Here is a 23,058-nt window from a genome sequence, read left to right on the forward strand (position 1 = left end):
GGTAACAAGTTTTGAACTAAATTTGGACAGTTTTTTCACTGCTCAATTTATTTAATGGCAAGAAATGTGCCAAACACACAAGAAAACAAAGGACCCACAACAATGTAAAATTGTGTCGATTTGGTAATGACACTCTCTTGCTCTACTTTTCGACTATCCTATTTTTTATTGATCATATCCGCTATCTTAGGCATGGCGCCATTTGTGATAATGTTACCCACCCATGAGCTTGATCTTTCGTTTGTTGTTGAATTTCTTAAATCCCTCAAATTATGCGCGAATTACTGGCGTCTCATCGTCACCCCAGGATGGCATAATGTGTGTCTTTGATAGCGTTCCATTGGTATTCTACAAGCGTATCGCGAGCCGGACTTGCGTCCAGAAGTTCCCCCCTCATGTCCCCGAAACGGAGACTCTTGGAGACGATCTTGGGACCAGCTGGGTGATGGTTTATTAGCATAATCGAACGACTCCACGGTTCGGGTTGCCTATCTGACGAGGGCTGGACTATGAAGTACCGGCCCATTCAGAACGCTATGTGCCTCCCGGGGCAATATCCAAGTGAAACACCCGCAAATCGAATCCAATCGTGTCGCATTCATGGCAAGCTCAAGTTCTGCGTACGCCCAGTGACGTCTCTTAGGGCTGCGGCCCAGAGTCCATCTCCCTTTCACCGTTGGCGTCTGGCGGTGTGATTCATTGATCAGTGATTCATCGCCGGGACACATTGGCGAGACTGCCGACACTTGCGATGCGTCGTTCGCTTACGGTTGGGAGTATTTGAGCGATCGCAACGCCCGAAGGGACCGCGTCGGGTAGAAGCATAATTTATTCGCTAGCATTCATCAATCAGCAGGTCATTTTTATTACCGGCTACCCAAGTGCGTGTGCGTTTGCGTCAGAATATTGAAATATGCATCGATCAACGACATGCCTCCCGGATGGGTATCGTTCTCAAGGCGGTGAATATTTTATTGGAGTAGTTTTTTAGATCATGTCTGGCCGCCAGTATATTTTGCGGACCCCAACACTTGTTAAGCTTGACATCCGTGAGTAAGTTTAACAGTAAGGTTCACAGTTCCAGGAAACATTGAGCACTACAGAAAACTAAAAAAAATTCATGAGCCATCCACCACCAACTTTTGGTCCCAAGACTACAACTAGGTTGGTTAGCACCGATCAAATACTCCGATCCATACCAATTAGATTATGGTTAATGTAATGGCTCCAGGACACGAAGTTAAGTGTTATGATTTGGTCACACGACCCAAATTGAGTAGGAATGTGTAGAAAAAGCGAAACAAAAATGAAATAGCTTTTTAGAATTTGGTTGATGTTGTTAAAACTCCTTAGTTCTTTACGTTATGCATTTTATCGTATCATACTTCCTTACTTACTTATGTGGCGCTACAACCGCTGAGCGGTCTTGGCCTGACGAAGCTCCATCCGAAACCGCTCACGGTCGCTCGCCACGCTGGTCCAATTCCGTATCCCGGCTTTATTGGCTCCTTCGTCGTTATAGCGGCTCCTCCATTGTCCCTCCTCACATACGGGGCAAAAAAAAAAATGTTGTTGTTAAAACTCCTTAGTTCTTTACGTTATGCATTGTATCGTATCATACACTAAACATAAAATGAACCTTTTCCATTTTCAAACCTGGCGTAACGACCTTGTTGGTCATGCCTGCAACAAGAAGAACTTACAAGACTGTTTCCCTTTGAGTACGTCGATAGTCAGATTTTTTTACTTACTTTAACATTCAAAACATTATTTTTTATTTTTATAAACTTTGCAACTAACTTATAAATTAAAAATACTAATTTGGCAAAATAAAATCTTCAGAGGGTCAATTTTAAACTTGTTTTAAAACCTTTCTGTTCCTTTCGTATACATAGCCAAAATGTTGCTAAAAGTTACTGGAAAGCCACAAATTAAAATTAGCTAAAGTATGGTTAGTAATATATCGTGGTATTTGCATGAATTCATAAAATAGTGTTTAACAAGTGCAAGTAGCATTTGCTCAAAAAGTTAATGAAGAAGTTAAGCCGTTTATAATAATCCGTTGTCTTGCTGTTGTTTTATCTTTTTTTTTGTTTTATTGGTAGAAGCGAAATTTTTAAACCGTGGAAACAGTATGTTTTTTAAATTCATTACCGTACCTTTAACAATCAATTATTTAGTCAAACATGAACAAGAAAGTAATAATAACCTTTTCATAGATGACTAGCGAATGATTCTTAACGGGTTTAATCTAAAGGAAAATGTAGCATCCTGCTTGTTCTATACTATACACATAGTTACACAGCATAGTTTACTTTGCAAGTGTCTCATTGAACACCAGAACAATCCTCGGTATGTCAGCCATAACTCTAACGGTATCCCTCCTGTCGATGTCTGATTGCTTTATTGGCTGATGCGATCTACATCAACCAGGAAATCGAAGCAAAGAAACTGATGTTCGGTACGGCAGCTTTCCGGTGATTCTAACTGTAGCGCATCCCATGCGGCACGCTTACTTTATGCACGGCGAGTGCCGTGTTTCGCATACGCAAAACTAGCCAGTAAAATTATAATGCCAAAGATTAATGGCGAATGTAAAACACTTTTTCCCATGGACTACTTTTTTTGCACCGCGCGAACTCGTAGCGCATCTTCACGATATGACGATCATTTTCGTCTCCATTGATCGCTTTTGCTTTCGGACTACCTAAGCGGATGCCGTGCTCCGAAGTTCCGCCAGATTTTTATTCCTTCAGGCACGCCTGTTCTGTATTCTACACCTCCGGCTATCGTGCGGCATTGTTTGATGATCGCACAATCCGTGCTCCAGGCTCCAGAGTACTAAAGGCTCCGAAAAAACGACCAGCGGCGGGTGGAAGCGAAATGCAATAAAATCGCATAAATTGTAGTATAAATTTTACGATTCTTCCATGTACAGCATTTTAGAATGAGCGGGCACCCTGCAGGACAGTTGTCGGTTATTTTCCCACCACCTGTCGGCTCCTAGATGTTTTCTGGCCAAAAGTGTCTATGCGCCACCTCAGTTCGACCAAGGCACTACCTCCAAATCCGGTCGTCATGCAAAGTAAGAACTGTCTCTTTTTTTTAGTTAATTTTGCCTGTCACTTCATGAATCTTCTTTCAATGAAGCAATTAAGTCAACGGTGACACAATCCTCCACCGAGCCCAACCCTATCCAACCCGTAACGGTCCTAGAACGCTCTTCCGTGGGCTAGCGAGCGGTGCTATCCATATGAGGCCATTTTGCCAAAATTATCATACAATGCCGCTGCTTACCGGAATGCGTATCCGGATTCAATCGGTCGAACCCTCGGCAGAACCGATCGATCCATGCGAGAACAATCAGCCCGCGAATGGTACGTCGTCCCTTCATCCAACAGCTGCTGGCAGTCGAACAGATGTCACGAAATGATTGACATCCATTTTGGCCGTCCGAAATAACTTGAGTCCCGCGGGGACCCAGCGATAAAATACAATGAAATATCTTCATCATATCAATATCGGTACGCTACGAGACTGCCATCCACAATGAGCTGGTTGAGCCAATTTTCTCCCATAATCGTCGAGGTGCACTAAAAACATCGGGAGCCCATCGGCTCGGGTTGACATTTGTGCAGTGTAGGCCACTACTGTAGGCCTCTGGAGCCCGCTAGCACGTCCCTGCAGTACCGCAGATATCTAACCTTACTTTGGCGCTACGTCGGCGCTAGTCTGTCTCCATTTTCCTGCGCCATACTTGTGCACTTTTCACGATAACCTACTCACACAACGTTCTCATCGTCTTGCTCGTTCTTGCCCAAGTCCACACGACATTTTCTCTCTTCTTCTTAACAGGTACATTTACACATATGCACACATACACACACAAACACACGTGCACAGACTTTGGCAGCTTCTGTTTAAATTTATTCTAAAATCTAATAAAATCAATAGCCGTACATACGAAATGAAGACATTCTGCATTGCGTCCGATGGCCCGATGGAACGAAGGAAAGGAGGGAAGCGATCGGCGAAGGAAGGCAATAATACCGTACCTACGGTATGAATACCAACGAGGGCCACCGAGTTCACCGAGATCGGGATTCGGCCAGTATAAAAGGCACTGATCCCGGGAGTGATGGTTATCAGTCGGTTGCAGGAGATCAGTTCGGTGGCCACGAGATACAGCTCTTCCCGGATTTTCTGTCTGCTTGCTTGCAATCACTGTGCCACGCCGTACCGTTGCCTAAAACCGATAACACGAACATTTGAAACGAACACTAGGAAGGTGATTAAAAGCCGCCGAGTGATACCAGTGCGTACGAGACGTATTAGAAAGTCGAGAAACACGAAATCCTGTTGTGCCTTCTTTCGTTCAGTGAAGTTACCAAGTGTAGACATTCAGGCGCCATGTGCAAACCTTTCGTTGTGTTCGCTGTGCTCTGTGGAGTGGCGTTCTGTGCGGCCTACCCATATCCTTATCCTCAGAATGGTACGTTAAAATACAGGCTCTTCGTGGGAAAATGTCCCGATTCCATTTTTTGGGATGAAAGCAACTTGGTCTATGGTTTATACGATGTTTTCGCTCACTCATTCCCTCCATTCTTTCATTTTCTGGGTAACTGGGCCAACAGCGTTCATGTACTACCGTAGCGCCTACCCGATGATGGCCTTTCCGCAGCTACAACAGAGCGCCATGTATCAGCACGCGATGTTCCAGAATCAGCGATTGCGTAACTACCGCCGATCGGCTTCAAGCGGCGTGGCAGCGTTTGCCGCCGGAGACAATGTGGCCACCGGAACGCAGCTCCTGAAAGGTAAGAACCCACATATTCTCCCGAGATGCCCCAACCGCCCATTGCCATCCCCGGTGTCTGGACGCTTCGATTTTCTCTACCGTTACCAATTAACAGCCGACTGCCGGCCCGCAGATCCCGTCTTTCCATCGGTGCAGTCGTTCGCAGATGCCTACCCGGCCGAAGCGCTGGCGCCGGAGAACGAAATCCCGGAAGCTGACGAAGGCGGTCTGCTAGAACCGGAATCGACCGCCACCAGCGAGTTGGACTTCCCGAGCGAGGATGAGAGTGCCCCGCAAGATGACACCTTCGGTGGATTCGCTCCGCCAGCCCCGGTTGCCCCGGTGGTGCCCCAACCGTCCGTCTCCGACAAACGCAAGAAGAAAGTTACCGTGCAGCTGGATTCGGCCTCCACCGAGGACGATCAAGACGATCAGGCCGATGAGACGAGCTTCGGAACGCGCCGTGGAGGCAGTGGAAACCGCCCTGCACCGGCCAACGCTGGTCCGATGTTTCCGGTAACGTTCGGTAGCACCAACGGGGGTGCCATCGCGATTGCCAACAGTTACAGCACCGGCAAGGGAGGTTCGGCGACCAGCCACGCCACCGCCTACGGTAGCCCAGCTTCCGTCCCGGAGGAACGACGACGATCCGTCATTGCCCAGCAGCAACAGCAGCTGCAGGCACGCAACAGCCGGCCGGCGAAACTGCGCACGAAATACTAGTGCTTTCCGTCATTGCCGATCTTGGTCAAACCTTACGAGTGTGTTGGTTTAATTTATTCTTAGGTGCCCGCGCTTCTCCCAACAACGACGCAAAGATTGTACGTGCGTCGATGACGAAGCGCGAATGTGTGGCTGTCTCAATAAAAACTCTTCTTCCTTTTTTGTGCGAACCGAATCCTTCCCCCTTGTGTTGCCTTTTTAACGATTATGCCAACGGAACGGACTTTTCTAGGGAGAACTTGTTGCTGCACACGTTAGCATTCGTTTATCTGATCGCAATCATGGCAGGTATATGAATGTAAATAGATTCGTTTTGCGAATATAGATTTTTTTAAATGGTGAAATCTTCTTCTGCACGATGCTTATGAAACTCAAACGAATGGAATAGGCATTCGTAGAACCATTTGCATAGTGCTATTTTGCCATGAGAAACTCCATAGCTAGAACGTATAATATATTTTTCTCGAAATAAATACCACATTATTTTATAACTCTCCCAAAAGTTATACTTTTTTCCTTTATGGTAGGCAAAATTTCCTTCTTTTCTAAATGCGAGTTGGTTCGGTTTGAAGTATACAAACAAATTTGATTTAATATTTTTGAGTATGTTTTTGCAAATAACTGAGAATTATAATTAAAATCTTTTGATGCTGCGTATCAATTGAAACTTCAAAAAGCAAAAGCGTAAGTACTACTGTAACCAAAATTATTCGAAATATACATTGCACCCCACAAAGGGCATTTTTGATGTATGTGCCCAAATGTATGTTTATAACATTTTAATTTTAGGATAAGAGTTCGCGGCAATTCCGGATACAATCCGTCCTATGAGGAGATGTTGAGTTCAAATGAAAGTAGAGGAAAGAGAGGCAAGATTCCTCGGTTAAGTTTGCAATCAAGCATCATTAAGTCCATCATTTTGAATAGTGAACCGCATCGATTCATAATCTTTTGTGGCGGCAAATATTAAAACATTCTTATAATGAATAGGATTATGTGGGAACGAATGCACTGTAGTAAATGTTATTCAAATTGTATACAATTACTAGCTAGGGGGGTCCGCGACAGCCGAGCGGAAGTGCCGGTTAGAAAATCGGCCCATGAGCGCAGGGACTCACCACCTCAACGGCGTGGGTTCGAATCCCAACCGAGACCGGACCCTCCCCTGTACGAGAGGACTGACTATCCACGTACAACGGACAGGCATGACCAAGAGGTCGTTACGCCAAGAAGAAGAAGAAACTTACTAGCTGACCCGTTTAATGTTGTTAAAAATTGGTTTAAAGGTCACATTATATTTCTTCAGTACATTTATTGCATTAACTATATTATAAGCAATCGATATCTGAGATTTAATTTTTACAAATCATGTATTTTAACTACATTGTATTTACACTTTTTACGTCGTAATAATTATTCGAAGTACAGGAAAACGGAATCTCCCATACAAAATGTATGGACTACCCGGGTAGTCCGGTTAAACGTTGACGTAGGTAACTTTGCTTGAACGGGTGACGGTTAAACACGAGGAAATAGATTTCTGACCCAGGACCCAGGCTCCTGCTCAGAGAATGCTCGAATAACGATGAACATCATCAATTTCAATGTTAAGCCAAAACAGAAACCTCAGCAAACCGGACAGAAGATCTTAACACTCTGCCGGCCGGGTACATCTATAGATGTAATGGCTCCGTTTCAGTTTGCATCCGATCACATTATTTTAGTGTGCTGTCAACGCTCTCTCCTGACACGCACCACAGACTACTGGATGTAAACAAATATCAAATGGAAAGTAAACAAATTTCGTACGTAAATTCTAATAAAGATTAAAAAAAAAGAATGATCAAACAGGGCGGCCAGATATGGAGGGATTGTGTCATTGTGAATTGTGCGGCCGTCAAAGTGTTAATTATCCCGATTCCGACACCACAACAACCCCAACAGAACATCATGACTACATCCCTCCAGGCGCCCCTAAAATTCATTCAACTCTTAATTTTGCTCTAATAAATTCCTTTTATAAGTATTTTTTTGCTGGATACAAGAATTTGGCCTTGACATATATTAAAAAAAACTTTCGGCAAAGGGTTACTGTTTTGAAAGGTGAAACAAAATTTAGAGAGATCTGAATCAGTTAAACACGTCAAAAAAACTGTTCAAATATAGTTTTAAATATTTTCAGGTTTTTAATTTAAATAATTATTCTATATAGTTTGCAATTTTTGCTACAATTACCTATTTGGAAAAACATAAAATGGCCGACTCATAAATAAACAAATAGAATTTCTATAACTAAGAAAATTCAGTTTCCGTTTTTATTTGGGCAACAAACGAACTGATGAATAACTGTAACTAACACTATACTCTTCACAACAACGGTCGCTCAAGGCAATCAATGGCTGTTGGCGAAGAATCTCGTTTACAATTGTGGTGATAACATGATACCATTTTTCACAAGACGAGAGCACAAGACACAACCTTGCTGCGAGGTGTGAACTAATGCCAGCTTGTCAACGTCACAAACATGTGTAGAAACGAAACCAAAATCCTTGAATGAAACATCTCACCTCTGTAGAGCGCGGCTGGATTGAAAGACAAAATCAATAAGGGTTCGTCGCTCGACGCGGGTCAACGTTGGACCAAGTCTTTCGTTTCAACCAAGCGTAGGCCCTATTCCAAGGACGGATAAAGTCGACCTCATTTTCCCACCAAAATATGTAACTGACGAACTCGTTTGGAATGCGTCCGTAGATTTTTTTTCTTTTGTGTACAATAAATGTTTTATTCATAAATAATAATAAAAAACTTTACAACATATTACACTGGATGAGTGAGACGGTCGGCAACAAAAACTGCTTGAAAAGAGATATATGTGTGATGGCGTTGTGTCATTTCATGTTGGCCATAATCGTAACGATTTGGATTCGGCTATGTCCTTATTTACAGAGAGGCATGTTTCCACACTTAGAAGAACCTGTAACAAGAGATTAAAATTGATAGAGCATTTTAGTGAAGGAACGAGCGATACCACGAAATAGCTGATTTCCTTACGGGAAAAGTCCACCGCCACCTCCGAACGAATTGGCCGATGCCTGTGCACTCGATGCCGATCCTCCGAATCCTCCAAGACCGCCACCGAACGAGCCAGACTGTGCGGATGCCTGCGCACCCGAACCTCCTCCGAAACCACCTCCGTGACCACCTCCGAACGAGTTTGCGTTCGAATTACTGAACGAGCCCGAGATGCCGCCGAGACCGATGTTGAACGATGCCGATTGCGCATTCGCCTGACTGCCGGAGAAGCCACCTCCACCCACTGGTCCACCACCATAGTACGGTGCGTGATGCGGTCCGTGATGCGGATAGTACCGCGGGTGATGATGGTACCCTTTTGTCCGTAAGAAGAGTTGTGATTTTCACGGAAGTAAAAAGGGAAACAGCTATGATAAATAGATTGGTCGAAAAAGACTTCTCTCCAGAGAGAATACTACTGGAAGTCTGCGCTTGCTCAAACCGAAACCAGCTCGCTACTATGGCCGAGCCCATTACCTGGCGCTGCGTATTCGATCGGAGATACGATTCCAACCGGGGCTACACCGATCGGTGCCACTGCTACGGGTACCGCAACCGCTACCGGAATGAAGCCTAGAAGTGATCCCGACCGTAAACCAAAAGGGTCAAGCAAGCTAAGATTAGTCTTGGAAGGAGGTAAGGGATAGATCTACAGTTCAATCCAATTTTTATTTAATACACCCATGCTGAAAGATCAATCCATTTTTTTACTTTACTTTTTTACTTTTACTGCTGAAAATAGAACCGTAATAATTTCCTGTTCAATATTGTATGCTTTCACTCCTCAACCCTTCATTCCTTTGTAATCCTCTCGTACAGGGGAGGGTCCGGTCTCGGGTGGGACTCAAACCCACGCCGTCGAGGTGGTGAGCACCGGCGCTCATGAGCCGATTTTCTAACCGGTGCTACCGCTCGGCTGTCGCCGACCCCCCCAAAAAAAGTTATATATATAGTAATTTAAAATAATATTATCTTTAATGGTTATATAACAAAGCATTAATTATAGCTTGGTTGTCAGAGCTTTTCATGCCAGATAAATACTGAACAAATGAATTGAAATGAAAAGCAAATGTTACAATTTGAAACAGTTGTTCGTATTGATTGAATTTTCTATTTTGATAATACTATTCATATACATTTCTATAAAATTCATTGCATTAAATGTTTTCTAAGCCTTGCTGCCCAACAATATATAAATCTAGGAATGTTTTTATGAAACCAAGATTTAGTCATAAAACTCCCATAAGCTCTCAGAACGTGGTGCCACTGGAAATGCAAACAAAACTGTTCGCGAAATTCCGTACTAAAGATGTCAAGATAACCTCAAAGATGTTCGGCTTTAGCTCAAACATTGAAAGCTGTGTTCTGATCAGCAAAAAACGTGTTTTTTCTTTTACACACTCTTCATTGTTCGGAGACAATCTCGCGCCAGTTTTCTGTTGACAGAAGGGTGGTATTTGCCTACAGGTAAGAATTTCTAAAGCGGGGATTTTTTCCAAAATGAGAAGCATGGAATTCCAGCTCAAATGTTTTTGAACAAGTGTTGAAAAAACAAACTATTTGCATTTTACAAACGTAAATCAACATCATGAGTAGATTGGTAAATTGTTTTTATGTGGTTTTTACCAGTCTGTAAACGACATGTTTATGTTAGCATTTAAGAAAGATGAAAGTAAATAGAGGAGTATTTATGCAAATATGTAGAAAAGCGAGAGCTTTAATAATGCAAAGTATATATACAAATATTCGAAACTTTTTACTTAACCCTAGAACACTCCTCTGAACTCCAGAAAACTTCACATGTTTTACTATCCTCTAAAACGCAGGTGCGATAAATTTCAGTTTTCACTTTATAACGTATAACTTTGTCATCTTCTTCTTCTTAGCGTAACGACCTCTAGGTCATGCCTGCCCGTTAAGGGCTTACGAGACTTGTTTCCCTGTTGTACGTGGATAGTCAGTCCTCTCGTACAGGGGAGGGTCCGGTCTCGGTTGGGATTCGAACCCACGCCGTCGAGGTGGTCGGTGGTTTGTCATCTTAAAAGACACGATTTTTTCCTTGAAGTTATTTGGCTTTATCTAGACTAACGTTGCATCCAACCCTATTAATCATTTCTCTGAATAAGTAGGTGCTCTTGGCTAATAAAAAAATTCAATTAAATACTCATCCGTTTTAGTAAACTAGAAAATTGACCGTCCGAGTATTCCGGTGTTTAAAAATTTCTCAAAAGTACAATGTCAGCTAATTCAATTAATTTTAAAATAATTCACTCAACCTTGACTAAAACAAAATAAAATTAATATTATAGCTGCAAAACACTTCCCTAATTTCAGCATGGGTGTTTTTTTTGATTCAATCTGTTTGGGATTAAAAACTGTTCAGAACAATTTTAGGATCTGCAAACACTATCATACCTCTGCGTAATGCTGTTAGGTGTGCAAATAGATGTGTACGTGTGTGTTTGTATGTGTATGTGTGTGGGTACATCATCATGTGTGTGTCCGTTGTAGTATATATTCGCGAAGTGCATCCGGAAGGTTTTGTTGTTTCAAGCAGTCAGGCGTATCAACCGTTCGATCAAACAAGCAATTGTGAAGAACTCCGCCACAGCGTGGCAAAAGCATCGGTATTCCCCACAATGGTAAAATCGTTCCGTTGGGAGATGGTTTGAAAGGAAATAAAGTTGGTGAAATTAGAAATGCTTGTCAACTGAAATGATTTTCAATCGTAGAAAGGACAGGAACAAACCTTTCCGGTATGCTTTGGCTGTGTGTAATTCAGTGCAACACGTGGATCATAACCACAATATGACAACGATCGTGGAGGAACACCAAATCAAACGAAAGTATCGGAAAGAAGGAAAGAAAATGTGTAAGTATAGATTCACCAATCACTACAAGCACTTATCTATTTCGTTAGTGTAAAGGAATAACAATTCTGGATAACCAATGCCGCAACAGTTTGTGCTACACAAACACCCCACTTTTATCTGCTAGTGTTTCCCCTAAACCCGTGAGAGATGCACTACTCTTAAATTTGCCAGAATACACCACTAGTACACTACTATACACTAGGCACTAGCACTTTTACTGTAACTCCCATTATCGAATTGGGCTGACGATAAATACCTCCTCCTAGGCCGGGGAATCCAAACCCAAATTGTGCGACAGGAGCCGCAACTGCCGCCGCCAGCAGCGCAAACAGCACGACGAATAGTTTCATCCCGCAAGATCGTCTTTCAAGATATCACACACCCAAATATTGCTAACTCTACGAAGCACCGCTCGGCTAAGGCCTTTACGCAATAGTAGACAATACTACAGACGCACAAGGAAGCTGTTCAACAGAGATGTGTCCTATCCGAAGGCAAATGATCGACTGGCTCGCGCCGATAGTCAAATAATGGTTTTTATGTTACCCGGGCTTCGCCAGCATAAACCGCGATCCCCTCCCGATAGGGCGGGGGTTTTTTCTTCTCACATGAACAAACCCTTCGCCGATGGCGCAAGAAGGAGTCTGTGGAGACATGGCGATCGACGGCAGGTGACATTACATACCACGACCACGAGGATCCGGCCGCCTGTTGATGCGGTTGAGTCATGTTTTGTTTGCCCCACCGTTCGACAGGTTTCAGGTCGTGCTAAAGCATTTCGGTGTTTTCAAGTTCAAGTATTACGCATCTCCCACTTCGCGCAGAGTTGCGAAGACGAATTTTTCCTTGAGGAAGCTGCCTGTGCATCCTTGAGCTGATGTTCCGTTTTCTTGCCTGGTCGTTGACCGGCTTTGAACTGCTTGAAGACGACTTGATCCGGGGTGGAGCGCTGTGGACAATATACCTTCGAAATGGCCCATTCGTCTTTACTGTACAACACGTTTTAACGGTTTCAGATACGAGATTTTGCTGCCAAGTAACTCGAAGAAGTTGACGCTGAATTCTTTGCTGCGGATACAACTGTGGGTTCGCTGAAGAATGGCAGAGAAAAGGCGCGACATCAAGGCGGAAGTAAAATCATAACATTTAAGGGGAAAAGAAATGCCAAGAAAAATAAAATCCAACCGGGGAATTCCCAACAACCTTTCTAGGCCCATACAAGATGGTGTCTAGGGGTGACGCCTATCTTTGTTTTGATCCATTTGTCTGATAGCTGGCCAGGCGGTGCACCTCGCAGTGCCGGCAGAAAGAAATGAACGATCCTGACCTTCGGCCAGTGGCAAAGTGGTGTTGTATATCGTTCATCTATCGACCTTTTCTACCAAGAATCGAAACCATTTGCCGCTGCCACACAGACCGCGTTCCGCAGCGCGTTGTCAAATTTGACAACGCAGAAACTACTCGATTTGCTTGATCCTAGCGCGTTTTGCGTAGCCGCGAAACCTCTCGCTCTATCTCAAAGATGTCCCGTTCTACCGAAAGCTCTGATTTGTCTTTTCAAAACAATTCAAATATTCAACGTTAACTATAACGGACAACTAAACGGGTGTTCTAATATTCTCGTTTCAATGATAGCGAAACTGTATTAGGTCGTTATAAATTTACACTTATATATGCGACGTTATATTTTCCATTCTATGAAGACATTCTACAACGTTTACTGATAATGGTTTTTATATTGATAAGACGTGAACGAAAGGAAGGGATGGAGACGTTGTAGTCAAACAGGTGGCTAGAGCTATTGAAGGAATACATGGCGCAGACAAAATGGATCATTCTGGGAGAAATGTGTACGGCTGGTGGGAATAAGGAAAGGTGACCTTTCCAGAAGGATATAGGAAGGGACATAGAGAGGAATATGGGACAGGAGTTTTGGATCGTCAGTGGAGTGCAGGAGAAGTTGGGCGATGAAAGTAGCTTGAGTGTTCCGGTGGCGAGTCTGAATCGAGGATAGCCCCAACAATTGACACCGCGACTCGTAAGGCGGGAGGGAGGAGGCATTGCTGCCGAGAAGACGCCTCACCGCCAGACGCGTGAAGCGTCTCTGCACCCCTCCTAACCGTCCCACGGCAATGACACCTGTCAGGGTCCATACCACGGAAGCATACGCGAGCATCCGTCTGACCCAACAACAGTAAAGCGCCAGCAAGCAGCGCGGGTCCCGCACCTCCGACGCTAGGCGAGATATAAGCCTGCCAGCAGAAGGACAAGGTGACATCCAGCCACACCCCAAGGTCCTTGATAGCCGACACCCGCGACAAAGCTACCCTACCAATATAGTAGTCGTGGGTCACCCCAGCGGATCGACTGAAGGATATAACACAACAATTAAATGTGCAAAGCGGTTGAGGGATTCTTGAAGGAGTATGAAGTCGGAAGGAGAGGATATGGGAAGGAATAATTTTACATCGTCAGCATACAGCAAGTGCCCGTTATTAGGCACCACACCAAACACCCTCGCTGATCTCCATCAGGTTGCAAGTGTGGATGTCACAGGGGGTATGAGCAAGGCCCGTAGGGCCAGGGGCCACCGACTGAGCCTGGCCAACGAAAACGCTTGGACAGTGCATGGTGAAAAGTTTACAGAAGCCTTGAGGAGAGAAAGCGGTCTCTGCGGTGAGAGACATGGAATGGGAAAGGCGGGAGGAACCGGCACCCAGCGCGGATGTTAAAGTACCCCCAAACAAGAAAACACATCGATGGAGTTAAATAGTTTCTAGAAGTATTCCTTCCATCCTTTTCACCATTGTCAACACGGGAAAGTAAAATCAAATTAAGAAACATTTATTATTCACATGGAATTTTGGAATAATAAACAACTAAAAATATCGCGAATAATGAAAACCATCTTAACACGAACAATAAACAATAACATGGTATCGTTTATTGAATAATTAACTTCATATCAATAATTGTAACGTCCCTTTTTTTTAAATTGAAGGCATTTCTGGCGTTCAAAAAAGTGCTCGATCCAAATTTTTTGACAACGCGCTGCGTTGTCATTCCCATACAAAACGAAAAACCCACCATTTCTGGGTTGAATACTTGACGCGGTTTAAAAAGCTCTGGAGCGGTAGAGCTTGAGATGCTGCGGCAACCGCGGTGTGTGTGGCGTGCCCGATTCACTCCAGGCTGAACTTGAACGGTAACAAAATCCATCGTTATCCTACTGGTACCCGAAGAAAAAAGTATGACATAAAAACACCCCAAAACGCTAACCACTCTGATCGCAAGGACTTCCACTTCTGGGGCAGATCAATCATGGGCGAAAAAGAAAAAAACACCGATACATGCTATGTTGGGCCACACGGTGCCGTGACATTGTGCTTACGTGAAAGGTTTCACGACGTACCGGCAGACATGAGAAGGATCACCGCGCTCGGAGGAGACAGCCTCGGTTACATCGTTATGTTACGTTCGGTTTGCTCTATTTGTCGGTTTCGTTTATTCACGTCCCAAAAGCGAAGAGCAAAAGCTCGAGGACGAGTGCTTCGTTTAGTAGGCGAACATGTTTTTAATCGCACATAGACTAAAGGGAATCCAGCGAAATAAACTCTTCTACGATATCCCACGTTGCTTCCGCAATGTTGCTTTTCAATGTCATGTGAGTGGACAACATATTTTTCTACATTTCTCTTTTCCCCACTTCTACATTTACTTTTAAATAAGTATAATTTTTATTCTTTTTATATATTTATTACCTTGTTAGTGCATTAAATGTAGTATCATCAATAAGCCTTTTGTGGATTTATCGATTTTTGTAAATAAAATCAATGTTCTCCAATAATATTTGTTGAATAGATAGCATAGCTTAATTTTACTATTTAACCTCATCATGCTTCACACTTTCAACCATTAATTTCCCCAAAAAGTACTTGTTTAAATAAGAAACTCTTTTTAAAACTGAAACGATTTTTCCTATGAAAATTTCAATTTTAAATAGTAATATTTTCAAATAAGCGGAATATTCTGATGATACGCTTGAAACCGTTATTTCTATTAGTCAACTTTAAGAAATTATTTCTATTCGATCAATCCGGGTTGGACACATGTCCCTAAGTTGATATATATTTATGAGTTAATATATGAGTTAATATATAACTGAATGCCCGTCGATCTTAAAAAAATGTTCATGAATAGTATGATCATCAGCGCCATAGCGTCAGTTCGCGTTGCGTTAAAGTCATCACTGTCTAAAGCGATATACTAACGGTATTAAATATTAGTTAGTATCTAGTCAACGTGTTTTCAAGCTTGTTTTATCTGAATCCGGAAAATCCCAAAATCCTTGAAAAAAAAACATCCGGTTTCGGAAGATCTATTCAATTCATCGCAATAGACTTCCGACGCACTGTTGGCAGCTCAAAACGGGCCCACGATGTTGCGCGCCTTCTACATTTAGCGGGTCGATCTTAGACACGGTTAGCAAAGCTTCGATAAAATATAATATATTTTGATCGTAAACAAAGATCTTTACGCCAAACGGTTTGAGTAATAAAACTGGTATTTTGAGTTGTAACGATGATTTACGTTGATCGTTAATAAATGAATGCTTGAAAAGGCTGAAAGACTTCTCTTACGTATACAAGAAGTGGCTAAAAATTCTGAACCATGCTTCCACCTTAGTTTAAGCCACTATATCTCTTCTAACCATCAAGGGATCATAAGAGAGCCTACCGATCGTCCGGAGTCATTTGCCTTAGCCATTTCCAGCTTGCCGAAGTCTGGCGCATCTCTTTCGCTGCATGATACTAATATCGCAGAAATGGTTTCAGAACTGCTCAACCTAGTGTTTTTTTTAAATATTATATATTATATAATTTAAATATTTTATACAAAAAATTAACTCCAAGCTCTGCCCACATTTGAACGTAATAATAATAAACCGTTTTTCTAAAATAAATCAATACTGCAGCTACTATTACTATATAGCGCTTCCTGCATTTTCACAGCTCACATACGTGACCTAAAATATTTATTAAGTAATAGTTTCCTCTCCAGTACAGCTTTGAAATTTAGCCCATTTCTTGATACATTACTGGGTGATATTACTGGTCTCATGTTCTGAACAAGCCTGCACTGGTCCTATAAGCTTTTTTAACATTCCATTTTATAACCAGTTTACGAACTCCATTTTATAACCACAAGAAACGAACACAAAATGCGGCCGGATTTGTAATTTTAAATTTAGGCGATTCGATGATTGCAGGTAGATTGCAATTATTTATGAATCGTTTTAAGCGGAAGATGATAAAAATAAACTCAACTAGTTTGTGCTGTTTAGTTTCCGAATATTTTATTATATGTTTCATTACAGCTGCAAGCAAATTTTACTTTTTGATAACAATAACCCGCAAGTTCGGGGAACATTTTATACGATTTTTTTGGAGATAAATTTTATTCATTCCCTAACAAGAAAGTGTTAATAAAGAATTAGTTCCCGAACCGGCCTAACCTTCAGTACGACTGAGCGTAATACCATAGCTGCTTCAAACGAAGCCGATGGAAAACCTACAGCTTTGAACCGAACGACCTGGCAGATAAATATCGATGAAATAATCAGGAACAACCGAATGTATCCGATTCCAAACAAATTAAACCCTCGATACCATATGGGGATCATAATTTCTAGTGGAGCTAGCCTCAAGTGTTTTTGTTACCATATGATGACTTCGCTTGCTCCAACTAAAATTCTAATAATTCACATTCCAAATTCTCGTTTCCTATCTACTCTCGGTGATATTACAAAAAATTAAAGTGCTGGGTGCTCTTTTGCATAGATGCGGTACACACATAAATAAATGCTTAAACCCTACAGTTTGGTTAAATACAACTCGATTACATTTGGGCATCCGTTAAATTTAATAATGGTTATGATCATAATTTTAATAAATGATGGACTGTGAAAGAAGGAGAAAATAATTAAACATCGGTTAACGTTGCTCAATCCGTTCCAGATGGCAGCAGCTTGCCGAGATTGAGATAAATACGCGTTGTTAACGCCTGACGTTTCTGTTCCTTCGATGCAGAGACGCTCTTATCCCCGACCGTGTTGACGTAGGTGTACTGGAGTGAAAAGCCGACCACGATGTCTTCACCGGTCGGCACGTTCGATTTCGGTTGTACCCCAAGCTGAATGGCGACGTGGTTTGCCTTGCGCCATACGATGAACTTGGGCTCGTCCTGGTGCACTTGCACAACCTCATCAAACTCGATAGAATCATCGCGCTGGTTGACCGTGAAGCTGCTATCTGGCAGCTTGAGGATTCCGTTTACCGAGCGTTCAATCATTCGGGGTTCCTCCAGCAGCGATCCCTGTTTCCCCAGGCCCGGAACGGACAGTGTCATAGAGGAAACACTAGCCGTAGCACTCTCGATGGACGCCTTCAGCTCCTCCAGTATTAGCTTCTCTTCCTCCTCCGTTGGTAGATCCATGATGGTGATCGTCATTTCGTTGATGGTTGGGTTGGTGATGCGAAGAAGCAATGCTGCTTCCGGTCCTCCCACGCGTAGCGGATCGCAACGCACCAGACGCACGTCCGGAACGTGGTAAGCAGCAAACAGCGCGATGCGATACTTGATAGACGCCGGATTGTACTCCGATTTAATCACGTTGTGGTCGCACTGTCGACAACGCAGAGAGCGTTTTATCGAGAGCAGCTTGTGCTGCGGATAGAGCTGGTTGACCGAGGTCGACTGCTTGGCGGGTTGCGCCAGCCGCTGCTGTAGTGTGGTAACGGTTTTCAGGTTCACCGTTGTGCTAAACAGCTCGGCCGGCAGTTCTTCCACCTCGTCGCTGGCGACAGATTCCTTGATCGGAGTTGGTGTCGTTTTAAGTTGCACCTTCACATCGCTCCAACCCAGCTGCCGGCGGATCATAGACACCGTCAGGCCGGTACGGTCAGTCAAGCTGGGAAACTTGCTCTGCCTTGGTGTCTTACGGCGCCAAAGTTCCTGGCGCTCCTGCTTATCGTGCAGTACTATCGATTGGTAGTGCTCTAGTAGCAACGCAAAACGCGTCGCATTCGGATACTCCGGCTCTGGCCACTGACCAGTTGCCACACCTTGGTCCGGAATGCCAACGTCCCGAGAGTTCCAGCGGCATGTAAGGCATGCTAGATAGTACATTTTCTTCGTCACTTGTTTGCCACTAGGCGTATTAGACGGTGTTGCTGACTCTGAGGCCGGTTCCGCTTTCGTTGCACCCTTATTGTTGCCGCTCTCCTCTGCGGCTGGCGACGGCGATTCCTTCCCTTCGCCACCACCGGTCAGCGGCACGGTAGCTGTCGAGGCCCGCACCGACAACGTATGCTGGCAACTGGGACAGTTGAAGCAGGTATTGCAACGATTTCTGCGAATCTTGGCCTCCGACGAAGGGATGTTCTCCAGACAGTTCGAGCAAAAATGGGAATCTACTTCGTGGCAAACACAGAACCCACAACGCAGCTTCATGCAGTGTCGGCAGAAGTACAACTTAGTTAGAGGATTCAGCAAACCACAAACGCAGGCGTATTCCACCTTATTGAGTAAATTAAAGAACGCCATAGCGAACCGGACTTCTGGATTGGTAGTGAAAGCTAAACTCCTGCGATAGTTAGTTTTCAATTTCTTCACGAGTCACGGAAAACAATACCAGAAATGGTTTGATGATCTAAACTCAATGAATGTAGGTAGGTCCATGATGTGTTTACGTCAACCAACGGTGTCAAGACATATATAACACTTAAAAGGGTCGTATAATCTAGGAAATGTTGATATCGAGGATAGAAAAATCGATCCACGTGTTCGCGATTGTTTTAGCTATACACACTTGTGGTAGAGTATGCTATGTATTGCCGATTACGAATAAAATATAAACAACTCCAAGGAATGAGAATCGAATGGTAATCGAAAGTTTCCAGTTGTTTACCTTTTATGTAGTTTATTTCCGTACTGTCAAACCTTAATTGTCCACTACCAATAGACTTCAACAACTTTGGTTCTGGTTTCATTATTTTCTTCGTGTGTTGCGCAAAATCCCATCGTGGTCACATATTTCATAACAAACATACTAAAATGAACGCGTTAGCAAAGCTTAAAACGATAGCCCCTGCCGTAAACCAAATCGTTCGTTCGTACGCACTCAAGTCGGATCTTAAAATCAAATGGGTACGACCAGAAAAAATACCCTGTTACAAACCGGAAAAATCCGGGGACCTGCAAGCCCTGCCCCAGTACGCCGGTACGGAGTTGATGAAGGATTTCCGTGATTCGAAGGAGCTGGAAACAGCCAACGAGCATGTGCGCAATCTGTTCACTCTGGAGCACAACCGACGAAAGGAGATGGTGGAGAACTTCAAGGAGGATATGGTGCGGAGGGTCTACCGACACGAACTTGACTATGGCTCGATGGAGGCCAAGTGTAAGTTAAGTGGTACTGGTTAAAGTTTGATTTCGTTAAGATGATTCAATTTTATTCGCCATTTTTTTCCTTCCAGTGGGTCTCATGACGGCACGCATTCGAAGTTTGCAGGAGTACATGGAAAAGTTTCCTCGCCAATCGGTCGTCAAAGTACAGCTAAAGGAGCTGATCGACAAACGGAAGCGCTACCTTCGATACTTGCGCCGATGGGACTACCGTAGGTTCGAGTACGTTTTGGAAAAGCTGGATCTTGTGTACAAGCCATACCCTACGTAAGCGATCCTGATTTATGACTCGGCGTTGATGTGTTTAGCTCAATGTTTATCCCACTCTTTTTCATCCTTAGACACTTTCACTGGATCACCCGTAAGGATTCGCTGCGCAAACTAACAACCATCCACTGCGACCAGATTAAAGACAAACGACTCGACGAGTACCGGAGGCAGCTCGAATCGGAGCAGCTGGATTTTCTGGAGAAGAAGCTGAAAACGTTGGAGTTTGTGCGTCAGGAGCAGATCGAGTGTCGCGTTCCGGTGACTGTTACGCCGGATGAAATCAAAGCGGTCCGGAAGCGTTATGATGAGCTCTTACAAAAACGGGCCGCACTAGCAGACAGTTTAAAGGAATCGGAAGAATGATAATTTCTAATAAACCAAGTCGTTTTGTAGATCCAACTGTTTTGTTTTACCAACATATATTTTTTTTATTTTAAAATACATCAATACAAATAAAGTTAATAGGCCTATGTTAGCGCGCTTGCATTTAATACTACATAAAAAACCAAACGTTTATGTTAAAACCGTATATGCTTTGCAACCCGCACGGGGAATGTATCTTTCCGTAAATGTCCCAGAGGAACATCGACAACGAAACGGTAATCTGCTGCAGTCTTAAACCCGAACACTGGAATCTACATTCCATGGAAGAAAAGCGACGTCGCGGGACGTCACCGTAAGAGAGTATGAATGATGGATTACTGCTGCTTGGGTTTACAAATAAATTAAAATCTAACCATTATTAAGTCAGCGGCACTCCGCCTTTCTAGGAGCCGTTTTGTGAGTGTGATTTCCGGTACTTATTAGCGAACCGGGGGTTTCCCGTGGCAGTTTAATCTGCTACAGGCTGGTCATGGCTGGCGGACGGGCGTACGCTTTGGGAATGAAACCGTACTTGCGGGTTTTAGGTGCATACGCCCACAGCCACCCGTCGACGGTTTGATTGTTGAGGTCTGCGTAGATCCAGTCCCCTCTTCGCACACTTAAGTCATCGGGTGCTTGCGCCTGAAACAAGGAGATAGTAAGGAGGGAGTCGTTAATTTAATTTGAAAAGTTTTTGGATTGCATATTTGTTAATTTAAATTTCAATAGAACCTTTAATTCGGTTGCATAGTTAAAAGTCATACCTTATAGTCATAGAGCATAACCAATTCTGTTCCATGGTAGCGTAGATCGTCCGATCCGATGCCGGGCTGCTGCTGATGCTGCTGCTGCTGATGTTGAACCTGCTGCTGGTGCTGACTCGCGATGGTCATGTTGCCACCACCACACCCACCATTCATCGCCTGCAGGTTGTTCACATCGTTGGCGATCGATCCCATTACATTATTTACACTGCCACCTCCGCCCTGCTGTCCCTGTTGCTTGCCTGCTTGTCCTTGGAGAATGTTTTCCGCCGGATACACGAATCCGGACGGAATGAAACCCTCCTGACCGTCGCTCCTTACGATCCAGAACCATTCTGGATCTTCGCGGTTCAGGACAGTCACAAACTCTCCCCGCTCGACCGAGACATCATTCTCGTCGCGAGCTATGAACGTATACAGCACTATGTACCGGCCGCTTGGGTCCTTGGCGAAGGGCAAGAAATCTGGCTCTGAGCTGAGACTCGCCTGCGAGTGTTTCAGCGCGTTCGTGAGCAAACCTGGACCACTCCCATCGTCCAACACATCGATACTGATGTCTGGCATTCCGTCCGTTAGGTCGGAGACCGTTCCACCGACCACGACTCCATTGCCACCGACTACGCCGCTCCCGACCACCATCCCACCAACACCCGTTGAACCAGGCCCGCCGGCACCATTTCCCAGCCCATTGCCCATCATCGTCGAAACGTCTCGTGGTAGCTTCTTCTTTATGGCCAGGTCGGCCAGCTGTGTGTTGAACGGGGCACAGTACGAGTGAGGGATAAAACCTTCCTGTCGCGTGTCTTGTCCGATCACGTACACCCAGTCGTTTTCGCGGTACAGTATGTTCACGATCTGACCCCGCTTTACCTCCAGCTCGTCGTCGACGCAGGGTGTGAAGTCATGTAGCACCACCATCTTGCTATCCGGGCTGAGCCCGTGCTCCTTCTCGATACCGACCCGTACCAGCGTCTCAATGCTAGCCGACCCAGTGATCCGACCCATGCCATGATTCAATCCGAGACTACTCGAAAGATCCTTATCGATGTCGCTTCCGATAGCTAAAATACGATCGCATTGGAGAAAAGCAGGTCACAAATTAATTTGTACTCATAATGTTTGAAGGAAACTTTCATCATGCAGAATCCAGCAACTGCCACGATCACCAAAAGATCAATCACTCCAACAGGTTGCTGCGGAATCCAAACGCACCACACCGCGCCTACGTCTTCACCAGACACACTTACTTCCACCAGCGAGAAGGCACAACAAGCATAACTCAAAACATACTTACGTTTCTTCTTTTTCCCACGGCGAATACGAACGGGACAGAGGAATGCCATTATGGGGGCAGTTCGTTCAGCGATTCACGAACGCCTAAATTGCCAGCGCACAGATTGACCGCAAGATCACTTATTTCGCTGCGTTGTGCATCGTTTCGAGATCGCCTACGGGATCGATGCAATGTGTATTGAACCACAGTAGCCACGCGAATCCCCTGGATTCCCGTGCCAGCAAAGGAATTTTATTTTTATGGTTTGCTGCGTGAACGATCGTCTGCCTAACCTGGGCTGTACACAGGATTTTGACTGACGATCGCTCCCGTTGCGTTGAAGAGGGATGCCAATGGTATCGTGCTTCTTAGAATGAAACAGAGATAGCATGAGACTGTCAAAAAATGAACTACAGAACTGATCATGTACAGGGTGATTAGAAAGTTTAGCTATAA

General features: G+C 44.1%; 5 protein-coding genes across 6 annotated transcripts; 2 read left to right on the forward strand and 3 right to left on the reverse strand.

Annotated features, from left to right (window-relative positions):
• The first annotated feature begins 4,410 nt into the window (after window positions 1–4,410).
• On the forward strand, window positions 4,411–5,521 carry LOC131293884 (uncharacterized). Its single transcript, XM_058321934.1, has 3 exons — window positions 4,411–4,492; window positions 4,635–4,817; window positions 4,914–5,521. Exons 1-3 carry the CDS (start codon window positions 4,411–4,413, stop codon window positions 5,519–5,521), a joined length of 873 nt encoding a protein of 290 aa, XP_058177917.1.
• Window positions 5,522–8,485: 2,964 nt separating this feature from the next.
• On the reverse strand, window positions 8,486–11,816 carry LOC131293885 (uncharacterized). The gene is made up of 4 exons (XM_058321935.1): window positions 11,723–11,816; window positions 9,071–9,166; window positions 8,573–8,909; window positions 8,486–8,495 (listed from the first exon to the last, which is right to left on the reverse strand). The coding sequence occupies exons 1-4, from the start codon at window positions 11,814–11,816 to the stop codon at window positions 8,486–8,488; spliced, it is 537 nt and encodes a 178-aa protein (XP_058177918.1).
• A 5,330-nt stretch (window positions 11,817–17,146) lies between these two features.
• On the reverse strand, window positions 17,147–19,166 carry LOC131287402 (dynactin subunit 4). Its single transcript, XM_058316450.1, has one exon. The coding sequence runs from the start codon at window positions 19,069–19,071 to the stop codon at window positions 17,470–17,472; it is 1,602 nt and encodes a 533-aa protein (XP_058172433.1). The 5' UTR covers window positions 19,072–19,166; the 3' UTR covers window positions 17,147–17,469.
• A 377-nt stretch (window positions 19,167–19,543) lies between these two features.
• LOC131282888 (small ribosomal subunit protein uS15m) lies at window positions 19,544–20,672 on the forward strand. The gene is made up of 3 exons (XM_058312434.1): window positions 19,544–19,927; window positions 20,004–20,199; window positions 20,274–20,672. The coding sequence occupies exons 1-3, from the start codon at window positions 19,582–19,584 to the stop codon at window positions 20,563–20,565; spliced, it is 834 nt and encodes a 277-aa protein (XP_058168417.1). The 5' UTR covers window positions 19,544–19,581; the 3' UTR covers window positions 20,566–20,672.
• On the reverse strand, window positions 20,594–22,775 carry LOC131282887 (SH3 domain-containing protein Dlish). Of its 2 annotated transcripts, XM_058312433.1 has the most exons (5): window positions 22,620–22,775; window positions 22,004–22,380; window positions 21,537–21,886; window positions 21,330–21,413; window positions 20,594–21,207 (listed from the first exon to the last, which is right to left on the reverse strand). In XM_058312433.1, exons 1-5 carry the CDS (start codon window positions 22,670–22,672, stop codon window positions 21,043–21,045), a joined length of 1,029 nt encoding a protein of 342 aa, XP_058168416.1. In that variant the 5' UTR covers window positions 22,673–22,775; the 3' UTR covers window positions 20,594–21,042. The 2 variants fall into 2 exon arrangements, with proteins under 2 accessions (XP_058168416.1, XP_058168415.1); XM_058312432.1 differs by having other exon boundaries at window positions 21,330–22,390; window positions 22,624–22,775.
• Window positions 22,776–23,058: the final 283 nt, after the last annotated feature.

Source organism: Anopheles ziemanni, chromosome 2 (genome assembly GCF_943734765.1).
Source record: "Anopheles ziemanni chromosome 2, idAnoZiCoDA_A2_x.2, whole genome shotgun sequence".
Lineage (NCBI taxonomy): Eukaryota > Metazoa > Arthropoda > Insecta > Diptera > Culicidae > Anopheles > Anopheles ziemanni.